Below are 14,912 nucleotides of genomic sequence, written 5' to 3'. Positions count from 1 at the left end.
ATTTATGACTACCGTGGATTTAAAGGATGCGTATCTACATATTCCTATCCACAAAGATCATCATCAGTTCCTAAGGTTCGCCTTTCTGGACAAACATTACCAGTTCGTGGCTCTCCCATTCGGGCTAGCCACTGCTCCAAGGATTTTCACAAAGGTGCTCGGGTCCCTTCTAGCGGTCCTAAGACCAAGGGGCATTGCAGTGGCACCTTACTTGGACGACATCCTAATTCAAGCGTTGTCTCTTTCCAAAGCAAAGGCTCACACAGACATTGTTCTAGCCTTTCTCAGATCTCACGGGTGGAAGGTGAACATAGAAAAAAGTTCCCTGTCTCCGTCGACAAGAGTCCCTTTCTTGGGGACAATAATAGATTCTTTAGAAATGAAGATTTTCCTGACAGATGTCAGAAAGTCAAAGCTTCTAAACGCTTGTCAAGTTCTTCACTCTATTCTACGGTCTTCCATAGCTCAGTGCATGGAAGTAGTAGGGTTGATGGTTGCAGCAATGGACATAGTTCCTTTTGCGCGAATTCATCTAAGACCATTACAACTGTGCATGCTCAAACAGTGGAATGGGGACTATACAGACTTGTCTCCAGTGATTCAAGTAGATCAGAAGACCAGAGACTCACTCCGTTGGTGGCTGACCCAGGATCACCTGTCCCAGGGAATGAGCTTCCGCAGACCAGAGTGGGTCATCGTCACGACCGACGCCAGTCTATTAGGCTGGGGCGCGGTCTGGGATTCCCTGAAAGCTCAGGGTCTATGGTCTCGGGAAGAGTCTCTTCTCCCGATAAACATTCTGGAACTGAGAGCGATATTCAATGCTCTCCGGGCTTGGCCTCAACTAGCGAAGGCCAGATTCATAAGATTCCAATCAGACAACATGACGACTGTTGCTTACATCAACCATCAGGGGGGAACAAGGAGTTCTCTGGCGATGAGAGAGGTGACCAAAATCATCAAATGGGCGGAGGATCACTCCTGCCACCTATCTGCGATCCACATCCCAGGAGTAGACAACTGGGAGGCGGATTATCTGAGTCGTCAGACTTTCCAAACGGGGGAGTGGGAACTTCACCCGGAGGTGTTTGCCCAGTTGACCCAATTATGGGGCATTCCAGACATGGATCTGATGGCGTCTCGTCAGAACTTCAAGGTTCCTTGCTACGGGTCCAGATCCAGGGATCCCAAGGCGACTCTAGTGGATGCATTAGTGGCGCCTTGGGCCTTCAACCTAGCTTATGCGTTTCCACCGTTCCCTCTCATTCCCAGGCTGGTAGCCAGGATCAAACAGGAGAAGGCCTCTGTGATTTTGATAGCTCCTGCGTGGCCACGCAGGACTTGGTATGCAGACCTGGTGAATATGTCATCGGCTCCACCATGGAAGCTACCTTTGAGACAGGATCTTCTAGTACAAGGTCCATTCGAACATCCAAATCTAGTTTCTCTCCAGCTGACTGCTTGGAAATTGAACGCTTGATTTTATCTAAGTGTGCGTTTTCGGATTCTGTGATAGATACTCTGGTACAAGCCAGAAAACCTGTGACTAGAAAGATTTACCATAAAATATGGAAAAGATATATCTGTTGGTGTGAATCCAAGGGATTCTCATGGAGTAAGATTAAAATTCCTAGGGTCCTTTCCTTTCTACAAGAAGGTTTGGATAAGGGATTGTCAGCGAGTTCTCTAAAAGGACAGATTGCTGCTCTATCTGTCTTGTTACACAAACGACTGGCAGCTGTGCCAGATGTTCAAGTTTTTGTACAGGCTTTGGTCAGGATCAAGCCTGTTTACAGACCCTTGACTCCTCCCTGGAGTCTAAATTTAGTTCTTTCAGTTCTTCAAGGGGTTCCGTTTGAACCCTTACATTCCATAGATATCAAGTTGTTATCTTGGAAAGTTCTGTTTTTAGTGGCTATTTCTTCTGCTAGAAGAGTTTCTGAATTATCTGCTCTGCAGTGTAATCCGCCCTATCTGGTGTTCCATTCAGATAAGGTTGTTTTGCGTACTAAACCTGGTTTCCTTCCAAAAGTTGTTTCCAACAAGAATATTAACCAGGAAATAGTTGTGCCTTCTTTGTGCCCGTTTGTTACACAATTTAGATGTAGTTTGTGCTTTAAAGTTCTATTTAGAAGCAACAAAGGATTTCAGACAAACGTCTTCTCTGTTGATCAGATATGTAAGGCAGCGACTTCGTCTTCTCTGCACACTTTTGCCAAATTCTACAAATTTGATACTTTTGCTTTTTCGGAGGCTATTTTTGGGAGAAAGGTTTTGCAGGCCATGGTGCCTTCTGTTTAGGTAACCTGAATTGCTCCCTCCCTTCATCCGTGTCCTAAAGCTTTGGTATTGGTTCCCACAAGTTATGGATGACGCCGTGGACCGGACACACCAATGTTGGAGAAAACAGAATTCATGCTTACCTGATAAATTACTTTCTCCAACGGTGTGTCCGGTCCACGGCCCGCCCTGGTTTTTTAATCAGGTTTGATAAATTTCTTTCTTTTAACTACAGTCACCACGGCACCCTATAGTTTCTCCTTTTTTTCTCCTGTCCGTCGGTCGAATGACTGGGGGGGCGGAGCCTGGGAGGGACTATATGGACAGCTTTTGCTGTGCTCTTTGCTATTTCCTGTTGGGGAGGAGAATATTCCCACAAGTTATGGATGATGCCGTGGACCGGACACACCGTTGGAGAAAGTAATTTATTAGGTAAGCATAAATTCTGTTTTTATTATCTTAAAGGCACAGTACCATTTATTGCAAATTGTATTTTTTGTTACATAAAGTGTTTTTCCAAGCCTGCTTGTGTATAATACCAATCTGTTAAACATGTCTGACACTAAGGAAAAGCCTTGCTCTATGTGTTCAGAAGCCATGGTGGAACCTCCACTCAAAATGTGTCCCAAGTGCACTAATGTGTCTATACACTTTAAAGATCATATTGTGTCACATAAAAATATAGCCCTAGATGATTCTTTGACTGAAGGTAATGAGTATAGTCCGCCTTCCTCTCCCCATGTGTCATCACCAGTTATGCCCGCTCAAGCGATACCTAGTACCTCTAGTGCATTAGCACCTATTACATTGCAACAACTGGCGGCAGTCATGGATAATTCCCTTGCGGCCTTTCTATCCAAACTTCCAGTTTTCCCTATAAAGCGCGATAGCTCTGTTTTGAGAACAGATGAGGAGCAGTCGGAAGCTTTGGGAGGCTTATCTGATGTACCCTCACAACACTCTGAAGTAGGGGCGAGGGATGTTATGTCTGAGGGAGAAATTTCTGACTCAGGAAAAGTTTCTCAGCGGGCAGAATCAGATTCACTAGCATTTAAATTTAAATTGGAACACCTCTGCGTACTACTTAGGGAGGTCTTATCAACTCTGGATGATTGTGACCCTATGGTGGTCCCAGAGAAATTGTGTAAAATGGACAAATATCTAGAAGTCCCTGTATACACTGATGCGTTTCCGATCCCTAAGAGGGTGGCGGATATTGTTGCTAGAGAGTGGGAAAGACCAGGTGTACCTTTTGTTCCCCCACCTATCTTTAAGAAAATGTTCCCCATAACTGATCCCAGGCGGGACGCGTGGCAGACGGTCCCTAAGGTAGAGGGGGCAGTTTCAACACTAGCCAAGCGCACAACCATACCAATTGAAGACAGTTGTGCTTTCAAAGATACTATGGATAAAAAAATTAGAAGGTTTACTAAAGAAAATATTTGTTCAACAAGATTTCCTTCTCCAACCTATTGCCTGCATTATTCCTGTAACTACTGCAGCGGCTTTCTGGTTTGAGGCGCTGGAGGAGTCGCTCCAGACGGAGACCTCATATGACGAAACTCTAAAGCTGGCTAATTCTTTTATCACAGATGCCGCTTTGCAATTAGCTAAGTTAGCGGCGAAAAATTCTGGTTTTGCCATCATGGCGCGCAGAGCGCTTTGGCTTAAATCATGGTCGGCCGACGTGTCGTCTAAAACAAAATTACTGAATATTCCTTTCAAGGGAAAGACCCTTTTCGGGCCCGAGTTGAAAGAGATTATTTCGGATATCACTGGGGGAAAGGGCCATGCCCTCCCGCAAGATAGGCCTTTTAAGGCTAAAAACAAGGCTAATTTTCGTTCCTTTCGCAACTTCAGGAGCGGTCCTGCTTCAGCCTCTGCTACCGCAAAGCAAGAGGGTAACACTTCACAGCCCAAGGCAACCTGGAAGCCTTTGCAGGGCTGGAACAAGGGTAAACAGGCCAAGAAGCCTGCAGCTGCTACTAAGACAGCATGAAGGGGTAGCCCCCGATCCGGGACCGGATCTGGTAGGGGGCAGACTCTCTCTTTGCTCAGGCTTGGGCAAGAGATGTTCCCGATCCCTGGGCATTAGAGATAGTTGCTCAGGGATATCTTCTAGAATTCAAGGACTCTCCTCCAAGGGGAAGGTTCCACATTTCTCGTCTGTCTACAGACCAGACAAAGAAAGAGGCGTTCTTACGCTGTGTAGAAGATCTACTCAAGATAGGAGTGATATATCCAGTTCCAATTACAGAACAATAACTGGGTTTTTACTCAAACCTGTTTGTGGTTCCCAAAACGGAAGGAACTTTCAGACCAATCCTGGATCTAAAAATTCTAAACAAATTCCTCAGAGTTCCATCTTTCAAGATGGAGACCATTCAGACAATCTTACCGATGATCCAGGAAGGTCAATATATGACTACCGTGGATCTAAAGGATGCGTACCTTCATATTCCTATCCACAAAGATCACCATCAGTTCCTATGGTTCGCTTTTCTGGACAAGCATTACCAGTTCGTGGCCCTTCCCTTCGGGTTGGCCACCGCTCCCAGAATTTTCACAAAGGTGCTAGGGTCCCTTCTGGCAGTACTAAGACCGCGGGGCATTGCAGTAGCACCCTATCTGGACGACATCTTAATGCAGGTGTCTTCTTTTCCCAGAGCCAAGGCTCATACGGATATTGTTCTGGCCTTTCTAAGGTCTCACGGGTGGAAGGTGAACACCGAAAAAAGTTCTCTGTCCCCGCTCACAAGGGATCCCTTCCTAAGAACTGGGAACATTAATAGACTTGGTAGAAATGAAAATATTTCTGACGGAGGTCAGAAGGTTAAAGTTTCTAAGTTCTTGCCGAGCTCTTCATTCCATTCCTCGGCCATCTGTAGCTCAGTACATTGAGGTAATCGGATTAATGGTAGCAGCAATGGACGTAGTCCCATTTGCTCGAATTCATCTCAGGCCACTGCAATTGTCCATGCTCAAACAGTGGAATGGAGATTATGCAGATTTGTCTCCTCAAATCCAACTGGACCAGAAAACCAGAGATTCTCTTCTCTGGTGGTTGTCTCAGGATCACCTGTCGCAGGGAATGTGCTTCCGCAGACCGGAGTGGATCATTGTAACGACCGACGCCAGTCTGTTAAGCTGGGGCATGGTTTGGGGCTCCCTGAAAGCTCAGGGCCTATGGTCTCGGGAAGAGAGAGTCTCTTCTCCCGATAAACATTTTGGAACTGAGAGCGATATTCAACACGTTCCAGGCATGGCCTCAGCTAGCGGCGGCCAAGTTCATCAGATTTCAGTCGGACAACATCACGACTGTAGCATACATAAATCATCAGGGAGGAACAAAGAGTTCCTTAGCGATGAAGGAAGTAACCAAGACAATCAGGTGGGCGGAGGATCACTCTTGCCATTTATCTGCAATTCACATCCCAGGAGTAGACAACTGGGAAGTGGATTTCCTAAGTCGTCAGACTTTTCACCCGGGGGAGTGGGAACTCCACCCGGAGGTATTTGCTCAGCTGACTCAGCTATGGGGCATTCCAGCGTTGGATCTGATGGCGTCCCGTCAGAACACCAAACTTTCTCTTTACGGTTCCAGGTCCAGGGACCCCAAGGCGGCATTGATAGATACTCTAGTAGCACCTTGGTCCTTCAATCTGGCCTATGTCTTTCCACCGTTTCCCCTTATCCCTCGGCTGGTAGCCAGAATCAAACAGGAGAAGGCCTCGGTAATTCCGATAGCGCCTGCGTGGCCATGCAGGACTTGGTATGTAGACCTAGTGGACATGTCATCTGTCCCACCATGGACACTGCCAATGAGGCAGGATCTTCTAATACAGGGTCCATTCAAGCATCCAAATCTAGTTTCTCTGCAGCTGACTGCTTGGAGATTGAACGCTTAATTCTATCCAAGCGTGGGTTCTCTGAATCAGTCATAGATACTCTGATCCAAGCTAGAAAACCTGTCACCAGGAAAATTTACCATAAGATATGGCGGAAATATCTTTGTTGGTGTGAATCCAAGGGTTACTCGTGGAGTAAGATTAGGATTCCAAGGATATTGTCTTTTCTCCAAGAAGGATTGGAGAAAGGTTTATCAGCTAGTTCCTTAAAGGGGCAGATATCCGCTCTGTCTATCCTTTTACACAAGCGTCTGGCAGAAGTACCAGATGTTCAAGCGTTTGCACAGGCGTTAGTCAGAATCAAGCCTGTCTTTAAACCTGTGGCTCCTCCATGGAGTCTAAATTTAGTTCTTTCAGTTCTTTGAGGGGTTCCGTTTGAACCTTTACATTCCATAGATATTAAGTTATTATCTTGGAAAGTTTTGTTTTTGGTAGCTTTATCTTCTGCTCGAAGAGTTTCAGAATTGTCTGCTTTGCAGTGTAATTCACCCTATCTGGTGTTCCATGCAGATAAGGTAGTTTTGCGTACCAAACCTGGTTTTCTTCTTAAAGTTGTTTCTAATAAGAACATTAACCAGGAAATCATTGTTCCTTCTCTGTGTCCTAATCCAGCTTCTAAGAAGGAACGGCTTTTACAAAATGTTGATGTGGTTCGTGCTTTGAAATTCTATTTACAAGCAACTAAGGATTTCAGACAAACATCATCTTTGTTTGTTGTCTATTCTGGTAAGAGGAGAGGTCGAAAAGCGACGGCTACCTCTCTTTCCTTCTGGTTGAAAAGCATCATCCGATTGGCTTATGAGACTGCTGGGCAGCAGCCTCCTGAACGAATTACAGCTCATTCCACCAGAGCTGTGGCTTCCACTTGGGCCTTCAAGAATGAGGCTTCTGTTGAACAGATTTGTAAGGCAGCGACTTGGTCTTCACTGCATACTTTTGCCAAATTTTACAAATTCGATACTTTTGCTTCTTCGGAGACTATTTTTGGGAGAAAGGTTTTGCAAGCAGTGGTGCCTTCCGTTTAGGTTACCTGTCTTGTTCCCTCCCTTCATCCGTGTCCTAAAGCTTTGGTATTGGTATCCCACAAGTAAGGATGAATCCGTGGACTGGATACACCTTGCAAGAGAAAACAGAATTTATGCTTACCTGATAAATTACTTTCTCTTGCGGTGTATCCAGTCCACGGCCCACCCTGGCAATTAAGTCAGGTTAAAATTTCTTGTTTAAACTACAGTCACCACTGCACCCTATGGTTTCTCCTTTTTCTCCTAACCGTCGGTCGAATGACTGGGGGGCGGAGCCAGAGGGGGAGCTATATGGACAGCTTTGCCGTGTGCTCTCTTTGCCGCTTCCTGTAGGGAATGAGAATATCCCACAAGTAAGGATGAATCCGTGGACTGGATACACCGCAAGAGAAAGTAATTTATCAGGTAAGCATAAATTCTGTTTCTCTGGGGTATATTTAACATAGTGCGAGCGGACATGATATGATGTAGCTTATCATGTCCGCTGCACATCGATAAATGCAGACACCATACGCTGTCTGCATTTATTATTGCTCCAACAGTTCTTGTGAACTGCTGGTGCAATGCCGCCCCCTGCAAATTCCCAGCGCATCGGCCGCTATCAGGGGTGTCAATCAGCCCAATCGTATTTGTTCGGGTTGATTTCTGGCCGCAGCCTCAGAGCAGACGGACAAGTTATGGAGCCAGAAACAAGGGGCATCAAACTGCATACCCACCCCTGTATTTTTTTGAGCATTATTACAAACAGTGTTCCTTAGTAATAAACACATTATGCACATTTCTTCCTTCTTTTCCAGAATTCCAATTTGATTCATCAGAAAGTGGCTCCTCCCACAGAACGACATGGCTCACCCATCTTGTCATTCATAATTCTGGAACAGTTTAATTCTATCCGCCTACTGCAAAGTATACATCAGTCTTTGGCAGCTCTCAGTAAAGTCATCAGAGGAACCTCACTGCTGACTTCTGATGTGCAGAAGCTCGCTAATGCATTATTAGAACAGAAGGTATAGTACAGAAAAACATACATTTATGCTACTTACACTAGATTAAATCTTCCAACTAACCTTGTACAAGGAATAAATATTGTATTTATATTGATTTGTATTAGGAAAGAAACAAGTTGTTGGCATTGTAGCTATATTTTATTATTGATGAAAGTAGATTATATTCTCTATAACATTTATCCAAATTATGCTTTTCTCAACAGGTAACTAGATGCAATATCACTTTTAGAATTTTATAAATTGTTTATCTAAAACATACTATAGAGAAGAGAAGAACAGTACACAGACTTCACCAAAAAGAAATCTTTTACTTTATAGGCTAGAATGTGTTAGGCTTGCTACTATTGCTGCTATTGAAATGCGTTTGGCAGATATCTTAGCAACTTCCTTTGCAAATACATTTTCTCACTTGTGTAGCACATCATGAGTAAAACCATTATCACCACTTCATTGACAGCTATCTGTAGAGCACCTACAACTCTGGAACTGTGACATATTGTTTTTTTTTTCCATCTTGACTGTAACACGTTCACAATTTTCTGCTTGGTAACATTCTACCAGCACAAAACAATTGAAATTGCCCCTTGCATGATTTACAAACTTATATGTGGGTTTTCTGCTTCAGCAAGGGTTTGGTTACCCGTCATATCTCAGGCTTCTCTGGAGCACTAAAACTTGCCATTGATTAATAAAATTGGATTAAAACTTTTTATTGACACTATTTACCTTGTTATTCACATATCTTCCCTTGTTTATTTTAAATGGGACATAAAACACAGTATTAAATGAGGCTGTTTGACCACAGTATAAAAAATATTTCCTTATGTTACTATTACATTTTGCATCTTAATTTGTTCTTATAATTTCCATATTTTATACCCTTTACAAGTCTATTTACACTTACATAGGGAGTGCACACCAATCAATTCAAATCGTCGGTGAGAGCATGTACAATGCTGTGTGTTACATGAATAAAAACACATAGTTCAGAGCAACTCACACCATATATAATTACTCTCTATCTAGGACATGTAATGGATTTTCTATTTTAGTTTCTTTTAACTGAAGCCCATTATCAGAGGTAGTACCATTTTGCTAGGAAACAGACAATGTTTGTAGCTGTTAGATTACTCATTGTTTTATGCACAAAAAATGGAAATGTTCAGAATATGTACGATATTTTTTTCTCTTGAGCAGATCGTAACCGTGTTGCCATAAAGCCTGTGTTTCATTCTGAAGCTTTTGTCTGGTTCTGGCATTTAACTTTTACATTTTGTGTGTGCATTCTATGGTTCGCTAAGGTTAAAGGGACATTTCAGCCAAAATTGGAATCCACATGGATACATTTCAGTTTTGAATATAAGCATTTTTGTAATATACAAGTATTAGCAAAAATGTTTCTAATAAAAGTTATAGCTGTTTCAAAAATGTATTTGAGTATGCACCGTGCACCAGCATTTTAAACACAGCACTTGCTCAGAGAGCCTAAGGTGCTTGTACCATCTGGTAATGACTGCATTTAATTGCTGACATGATACAAGCTCCACTGGCACCCTGAGCAGCTGCAGTATTTAAAATGCTGGTGCACTGAGTATATCTAGCTATACCTCACGTGCATGTGCAGATAAAAATGTTTACACTAAAACAGTGATAACTTTTACTAGAAGAATTTTTGCCAATGCATGTATAGTGCAAACATGTTTTTATTTAAAGATGTAATTCATCTAAGTGCATTTAAATTTTGACCGGAATGTCCCTTTAATTTTCTTTTATTTATAAGGTTGAACGTTATTCATCAATTATTAGTTCAGATTGAGCTACTTTAGCATCACCAAGTAGACACCTAAATATTTTATCTGCATGGATAATGGTTGATTTTAAAACTGAAATCAGATATTTTATTCTTTTAAGTATGCTGTATTTATTATTGTTTTATTTATGTATTTTTCATACAGTGCCCTCTTGCCTGGCAAAACAAGTGGGAAGGTCCAGAAGATCCTTTGCAATATCTTCGAGGTCTTGTAACTCGAGCAGTTGCCCTTCAGGTACAATTATGTATATGGTAAACACGTAGTAAATGAAAACTGTGCTATATTAATAAACCCATGTTGTTCTAGAACATAAAGAGTATTATCCTTTGTAGATCACAGAGTGCAGAAGAAAAAAAAAAAAAACAACTTCAGCACAGCAATGGTTGTAAATTTGTATTTGTTTTTACGGCTATTTCTGTGCTGTATAAATTTACTTTTTCTTTGGTGGAGGCTTTTCCCTAGAAAACAGTATAAGGATGAGTGTTGATCTGCAGAAAAAAGAACAGAGGCGCCGTCATCACACACCAGGATTTGACCATCCTTTGACAGAGTGCTGCCGCCTTGTGGATTTATTGCACTTTACTATTATATATTATATTTTTATTTAGATTTTAGTTACTTTTGTTATAGATTTAGTGTTAGGAAGCGCCCCCTTGTGGGCTTGTGTGTACACCCATACCCAGTTTTCTTTAAGGATGAGTGTTGTCCCTTTTAGCCAGTGAGCGTCATTTGCAGTTCAGTTACCATAATGCATTCCTGACAATAATGCGCAGAATCTGACTGGTTGTACCACCTTCTGACAGTGTCAATTAAAAAAATGAGGCAATCCGGTGATGTGATTAAATCCACAATTACATAGGTGATAAACTTTCATTTACATTGCAGTTTGAATAGTCTTTTTTGATATTCACTCTTTATTTACTGCCATGTTTACTACTTTATAATTTTTCCTATTCATATAACCATTCTAAAGAAATACTGTAATGACAATACACAGAAGTTCTTTATCTGTGGTACATTATTATCACCTAGGCAACACGTTTTTCTGGGAGCACACTCTTACTAAATCGATTGATTTTTTTTACCTTTTTTTATTTAATTTATTTACGTTTTTATTATGAAAAAAAAAAGATTTATTTTTAACCATTTGTAGCCAACCTGTTAGGTTAGTCAAACCCAGTGCAGTAGGTGCCTCCTTTGAGGGGCATGCTTCATATTAGCCCCCCCCCCATTGTGTTCCCTCAGCTGTGATTATCCCTCTCACAATACTATGTTTTTCTCCCCATAGTATATATAACTTTTATTTATTTATTTATTTATATATTTATGTTTATACCATTTGTGGATCAAATAGAGTTAGGAATACGCTATAACAAGAAAATGATGTCAATGACAATGTTTAGCAAAGTAGAAGCAGTGGTTTCTTTCCTAAGATATAGAGTCCACAACTTTATTAATTACTAGTGGGAATATATCACTCCTGACCAGCAGGAGGAGGCAAAAAGCACCAAAGCAAAGCTGTTAAGTATTACTCCCCTACCCACAATCCCCAGTCATTCTCTTTGCCTCTGTCAGTGGAGGAGGTGAAGTTTTGGTGAAGACAATTGGATTTCTTTTCGCTACAAGCAAGACTTTTGGGTATAGCTGTAGTCCACGTCAATCTCTGCAGTAGAGTAGTGGTGACTTTAGAGCAGTAAGGAACTTGTGAGGTGGGCCTTGCTTTATTTTCCTAACATATTTGCTGCCCATGGAATAGAATGCCAGAGTAAATTTACTCTGTTCTTTTTTTTTCTACAGGTCTCTGTAAGGAGTATGTGTCCTTTCACGTCCTGTAAGTTGTCCTCCTGCCGGGAGGCTAGTCTTTTTGTGCTTTTTGTCTTCTAGGTTTGGAGACTTGCACTAAGAGGAGTTTATTGCAGTTTTTTAATGGGACTTGTTAATCCTTTGGGAAGGATTTTATTTGGCAGTGGCAGGCACTTATTATATGTGTGAGGCATGTGGGGTTTATTCCTTATATTTGGGGAATTATCCCCTGAGGCTGTTTTTTGTTAAGTTTTATTTCACTTTTATTTTCCCCTTTCTCAGTAGTTTTTATTCTCTGAACTATCGTTATGCATAATCCCACTATAGTACAGTGGTAGGTACACTGGGTAAGGGAAGAACTGGAACTCCACTGGGTGAGTTTTTCCCTTGTATATGTTCAAGATCGTTCTTTAGAAAGAAACAGAAATATATTAGGAGACAAAGAAACCTTCAAATAAACCTCTTAATTGAAGGAAAATCAGTGCAATAAGAAGAGTAAATAAACTTCAGGTTTACAACTTATGGAAGAAGCCCACTCGAGTGTAAATGTCCTGTAGTAGTGATAATAGAGCTGATAAATCAGCTAATGTCTTCATCAATGATATGCAACAGTAATGTCAATTATAAGTTATAACAGCAGCAGGCTTACCCCAATACCAGCCAATGAAATCTCTCAGTCGTCAAGCTGTGAGTATCGAAACTGAATTTGTGCTGTAGTAGTTCATACTAATCATCCAAGTTCCAATTCACCTGCATCAAATGCCAAGGAGCTGCCGGCGCGGCAGGTTACCTAAAAGGGACCGTCAACAATTTGACGTATAGCTCTCCCGAGCTAGAGATTCAACTCACCCTGTTTGATAAGGCAACACTCTCCGGTAAACCTGGAACTTTAGACCATCCGGGTATTTCTCGCCCGGACGCCAGAAGATGGGTGTGATGGGGGCGTGCGTGTATTCAGCCAATCAGATGTAATATCCCAAGAGGAGGACAATCCGTCATCTGTACTGTACCAATCAGAAGTCCAGGAGCATATACTTCATCGCAAAGAGTAGACCATACTCGGTGGGCTTTGTAAACCACAATTGCAAGGGCGAATGGTTGTTCTAGGCTGGCGAAATTCAAATATGAGAAAGGAAGAAGTCGAACAACATCCAGTTATATTAAAATATAACATTTATTGATCCAAGGTCATGGTTAAAAGTGTTTCATCTCACCACCTCATAAAACAACAGGAAAACGGTTAAAAAAAACAGCTGTGTAATAGAGCATACACGTTTTGGCTGAAGAGCCGTAATCATAGCTTAACAAAAGGTAGGAAGCCACATTCTTATATTTACCTAACTACACAGCCGTTGGCTAAAACAAACACACAATCAGCTGCTTGAACAATTACTTAATTAATTAGATAAGTGTACACTAATAGAAACTGCCCTCTGAAATTTTTGCGAGATCTAAACTTCAGGTGTATACTAACTAAATAAAACTGAAACCTCTCCATATAATACCAGAATACTGGTAATAGTTATTGACAAAGTCTGCTAGGTGTAACATATTGTTAGTTGTATAATACACAACACACAAGATATATTACTAATCAAAACATCATTTATTATTTTATTATCGTTTTTTCAGTTATTACTTTATTACCCTTTTTCTATCGATTTGTTTATATGTGTATTTATTAGATCTCTTATTATCCCTTGAGGATTTAGAAAGTGGTCCAATTATATTATATTAAATCAGAATTACATACCTGTGTCACTTGACTAGGGTTTACACATTTATTCATATTGCTATTACCTATTGACCTTCTATCCACCTATGGTCACTTAAGCTGAATATGGGGTATTGAATAACGGCATCATCACCATAGCTACACATATAAAGGATCTGGGTGTTTGTGTGCCCATCGTTTCTCTCATTTGTTTATTCTACTGATTTTAGTACCCACTAAGATATAGATATATATATATATATATATATATATGTTGCATACATCGGTCCCCATCCTTATTACATATAGCTTAGTGGTTAGAGACTAGCCATGGGACCCGTTAGTACATAGGTTTGATTCCCTCCCAACAATGTGGTTCACCATTCATTTATTTATTTATTCATTTTTTAATCCCTCTTATTTTCTGTATTCGTTTTGATTAGTAATGTATCTTGTGTGTCGTGTATTATACCACTAACAATATGTTACACGTAGCAGACTTTGTCAATAACTATTATCAGTATTCTGGTATTATATGGAGAGGTTTTAGTTTTATTTACCGTATTTTTCGAACCATAAGACGCACTTCCCCCACCCCCAAAAGTAAGGGGAAATATCTGTGCGTCTTATGGAGCGAATGTGTGAACGCCGGTTACCTTTGGCCCCGCCCACTGACTCTGAGACTTCGGAGGTTCCCTGAGCCCCGCCCACCACTAAGTTACCGCACACATAGCCACAGGCCAGTAGCTCTGTGAATTGCATGGCCACAAATGTTACTTTGACAGTAGCGATAACAAAGCAGGAGTCCCTTCGGAATTCGTTTATGAGAAGTCCTAAGTTGTAGAGGAAGTGTCTCCCCGACCCGTTTACTTTCCTCTGACGTTATTTTGATCATTTGATCCATCATGTGCTGCAGACAGTGCTGCTTGTGAAAACGGCTCCTTTTCTCTTTGCTTTTGAAATATGCGAGCGGGAACAACGTCGTGCAGCAGGGTGAGTATAATTTTATTCTCTGGCTGTGGATATTACAGACTTTAAATAACAAAGGCTGCTTACTTAAGGAATACACAGGTCAGGTCATCATTAATCAAGCTGTCTGATAGTGCTCTATATAAATGTTTAAGAAAAGAAAAACCAGGCTTTGGTATTTTTCTTCTGTGTTGGGGCATAGTACAGTCTGCAACAGATCTAATGGTGGACTGGAACATTACAGATAGAGAGTACTAGCAGATCTTTTATTATAAACGTATGATTTATAAAATCTTCTGATGCTGATTAGATTTGTTTAGTTTGCATTGCTTCCTTTCCTTTCCTGATATAATATGCACTTTTTGTGGCCAATAAAAAAATGTACATGTACACAG

General features: G+C 41.3%; 1 protein-coding gene across 1 annotated transcript in view; it reads left to right on the top strand.

Annotated features, from left to right (window-relative positions):
• The window catches only part of DYNC2H1 (dynein cytoplasmic 2 heavy chain 1), a 1,178,830-nt gene that overhangs the window by 1,041,536 nt on the left and 122,382 nt on the right, over positions 1 to 14,912 (top strand). The window contains exons 82-83 of the mRNA XM_053705582.1: positions 8,011 to 8,220; positions 10,176 to 10,265. Of these exons, the coding sequence (XP_053561557.1) occupies positions 8,011 to 8,220; positions 10,176 to 10,265 (300 nt within the window). The remainder of the gene's footprint in view (positions 1 to 8,010; positions 8,221 to 10,175; positions 10,266 to 14,912) is intronic.

The sequence above is a fragment of the Bombina bombina genome, chromosome 3 (assembly GCF_027579735.1).
Source record: "Bombina bombina isolate aBomBom1 chromosome 3, aBomBom1.pri, whole genome shotgun sequence".
Lineage (NCBI taxonomy): Eukaryota > Metazoa > Chordata > Amphibia > Anura > Bombinatoridae > Bombina > Bombina bombina.
This window is presented reverse-complemented; position numbering and strand designations above follow the sequence as displayed.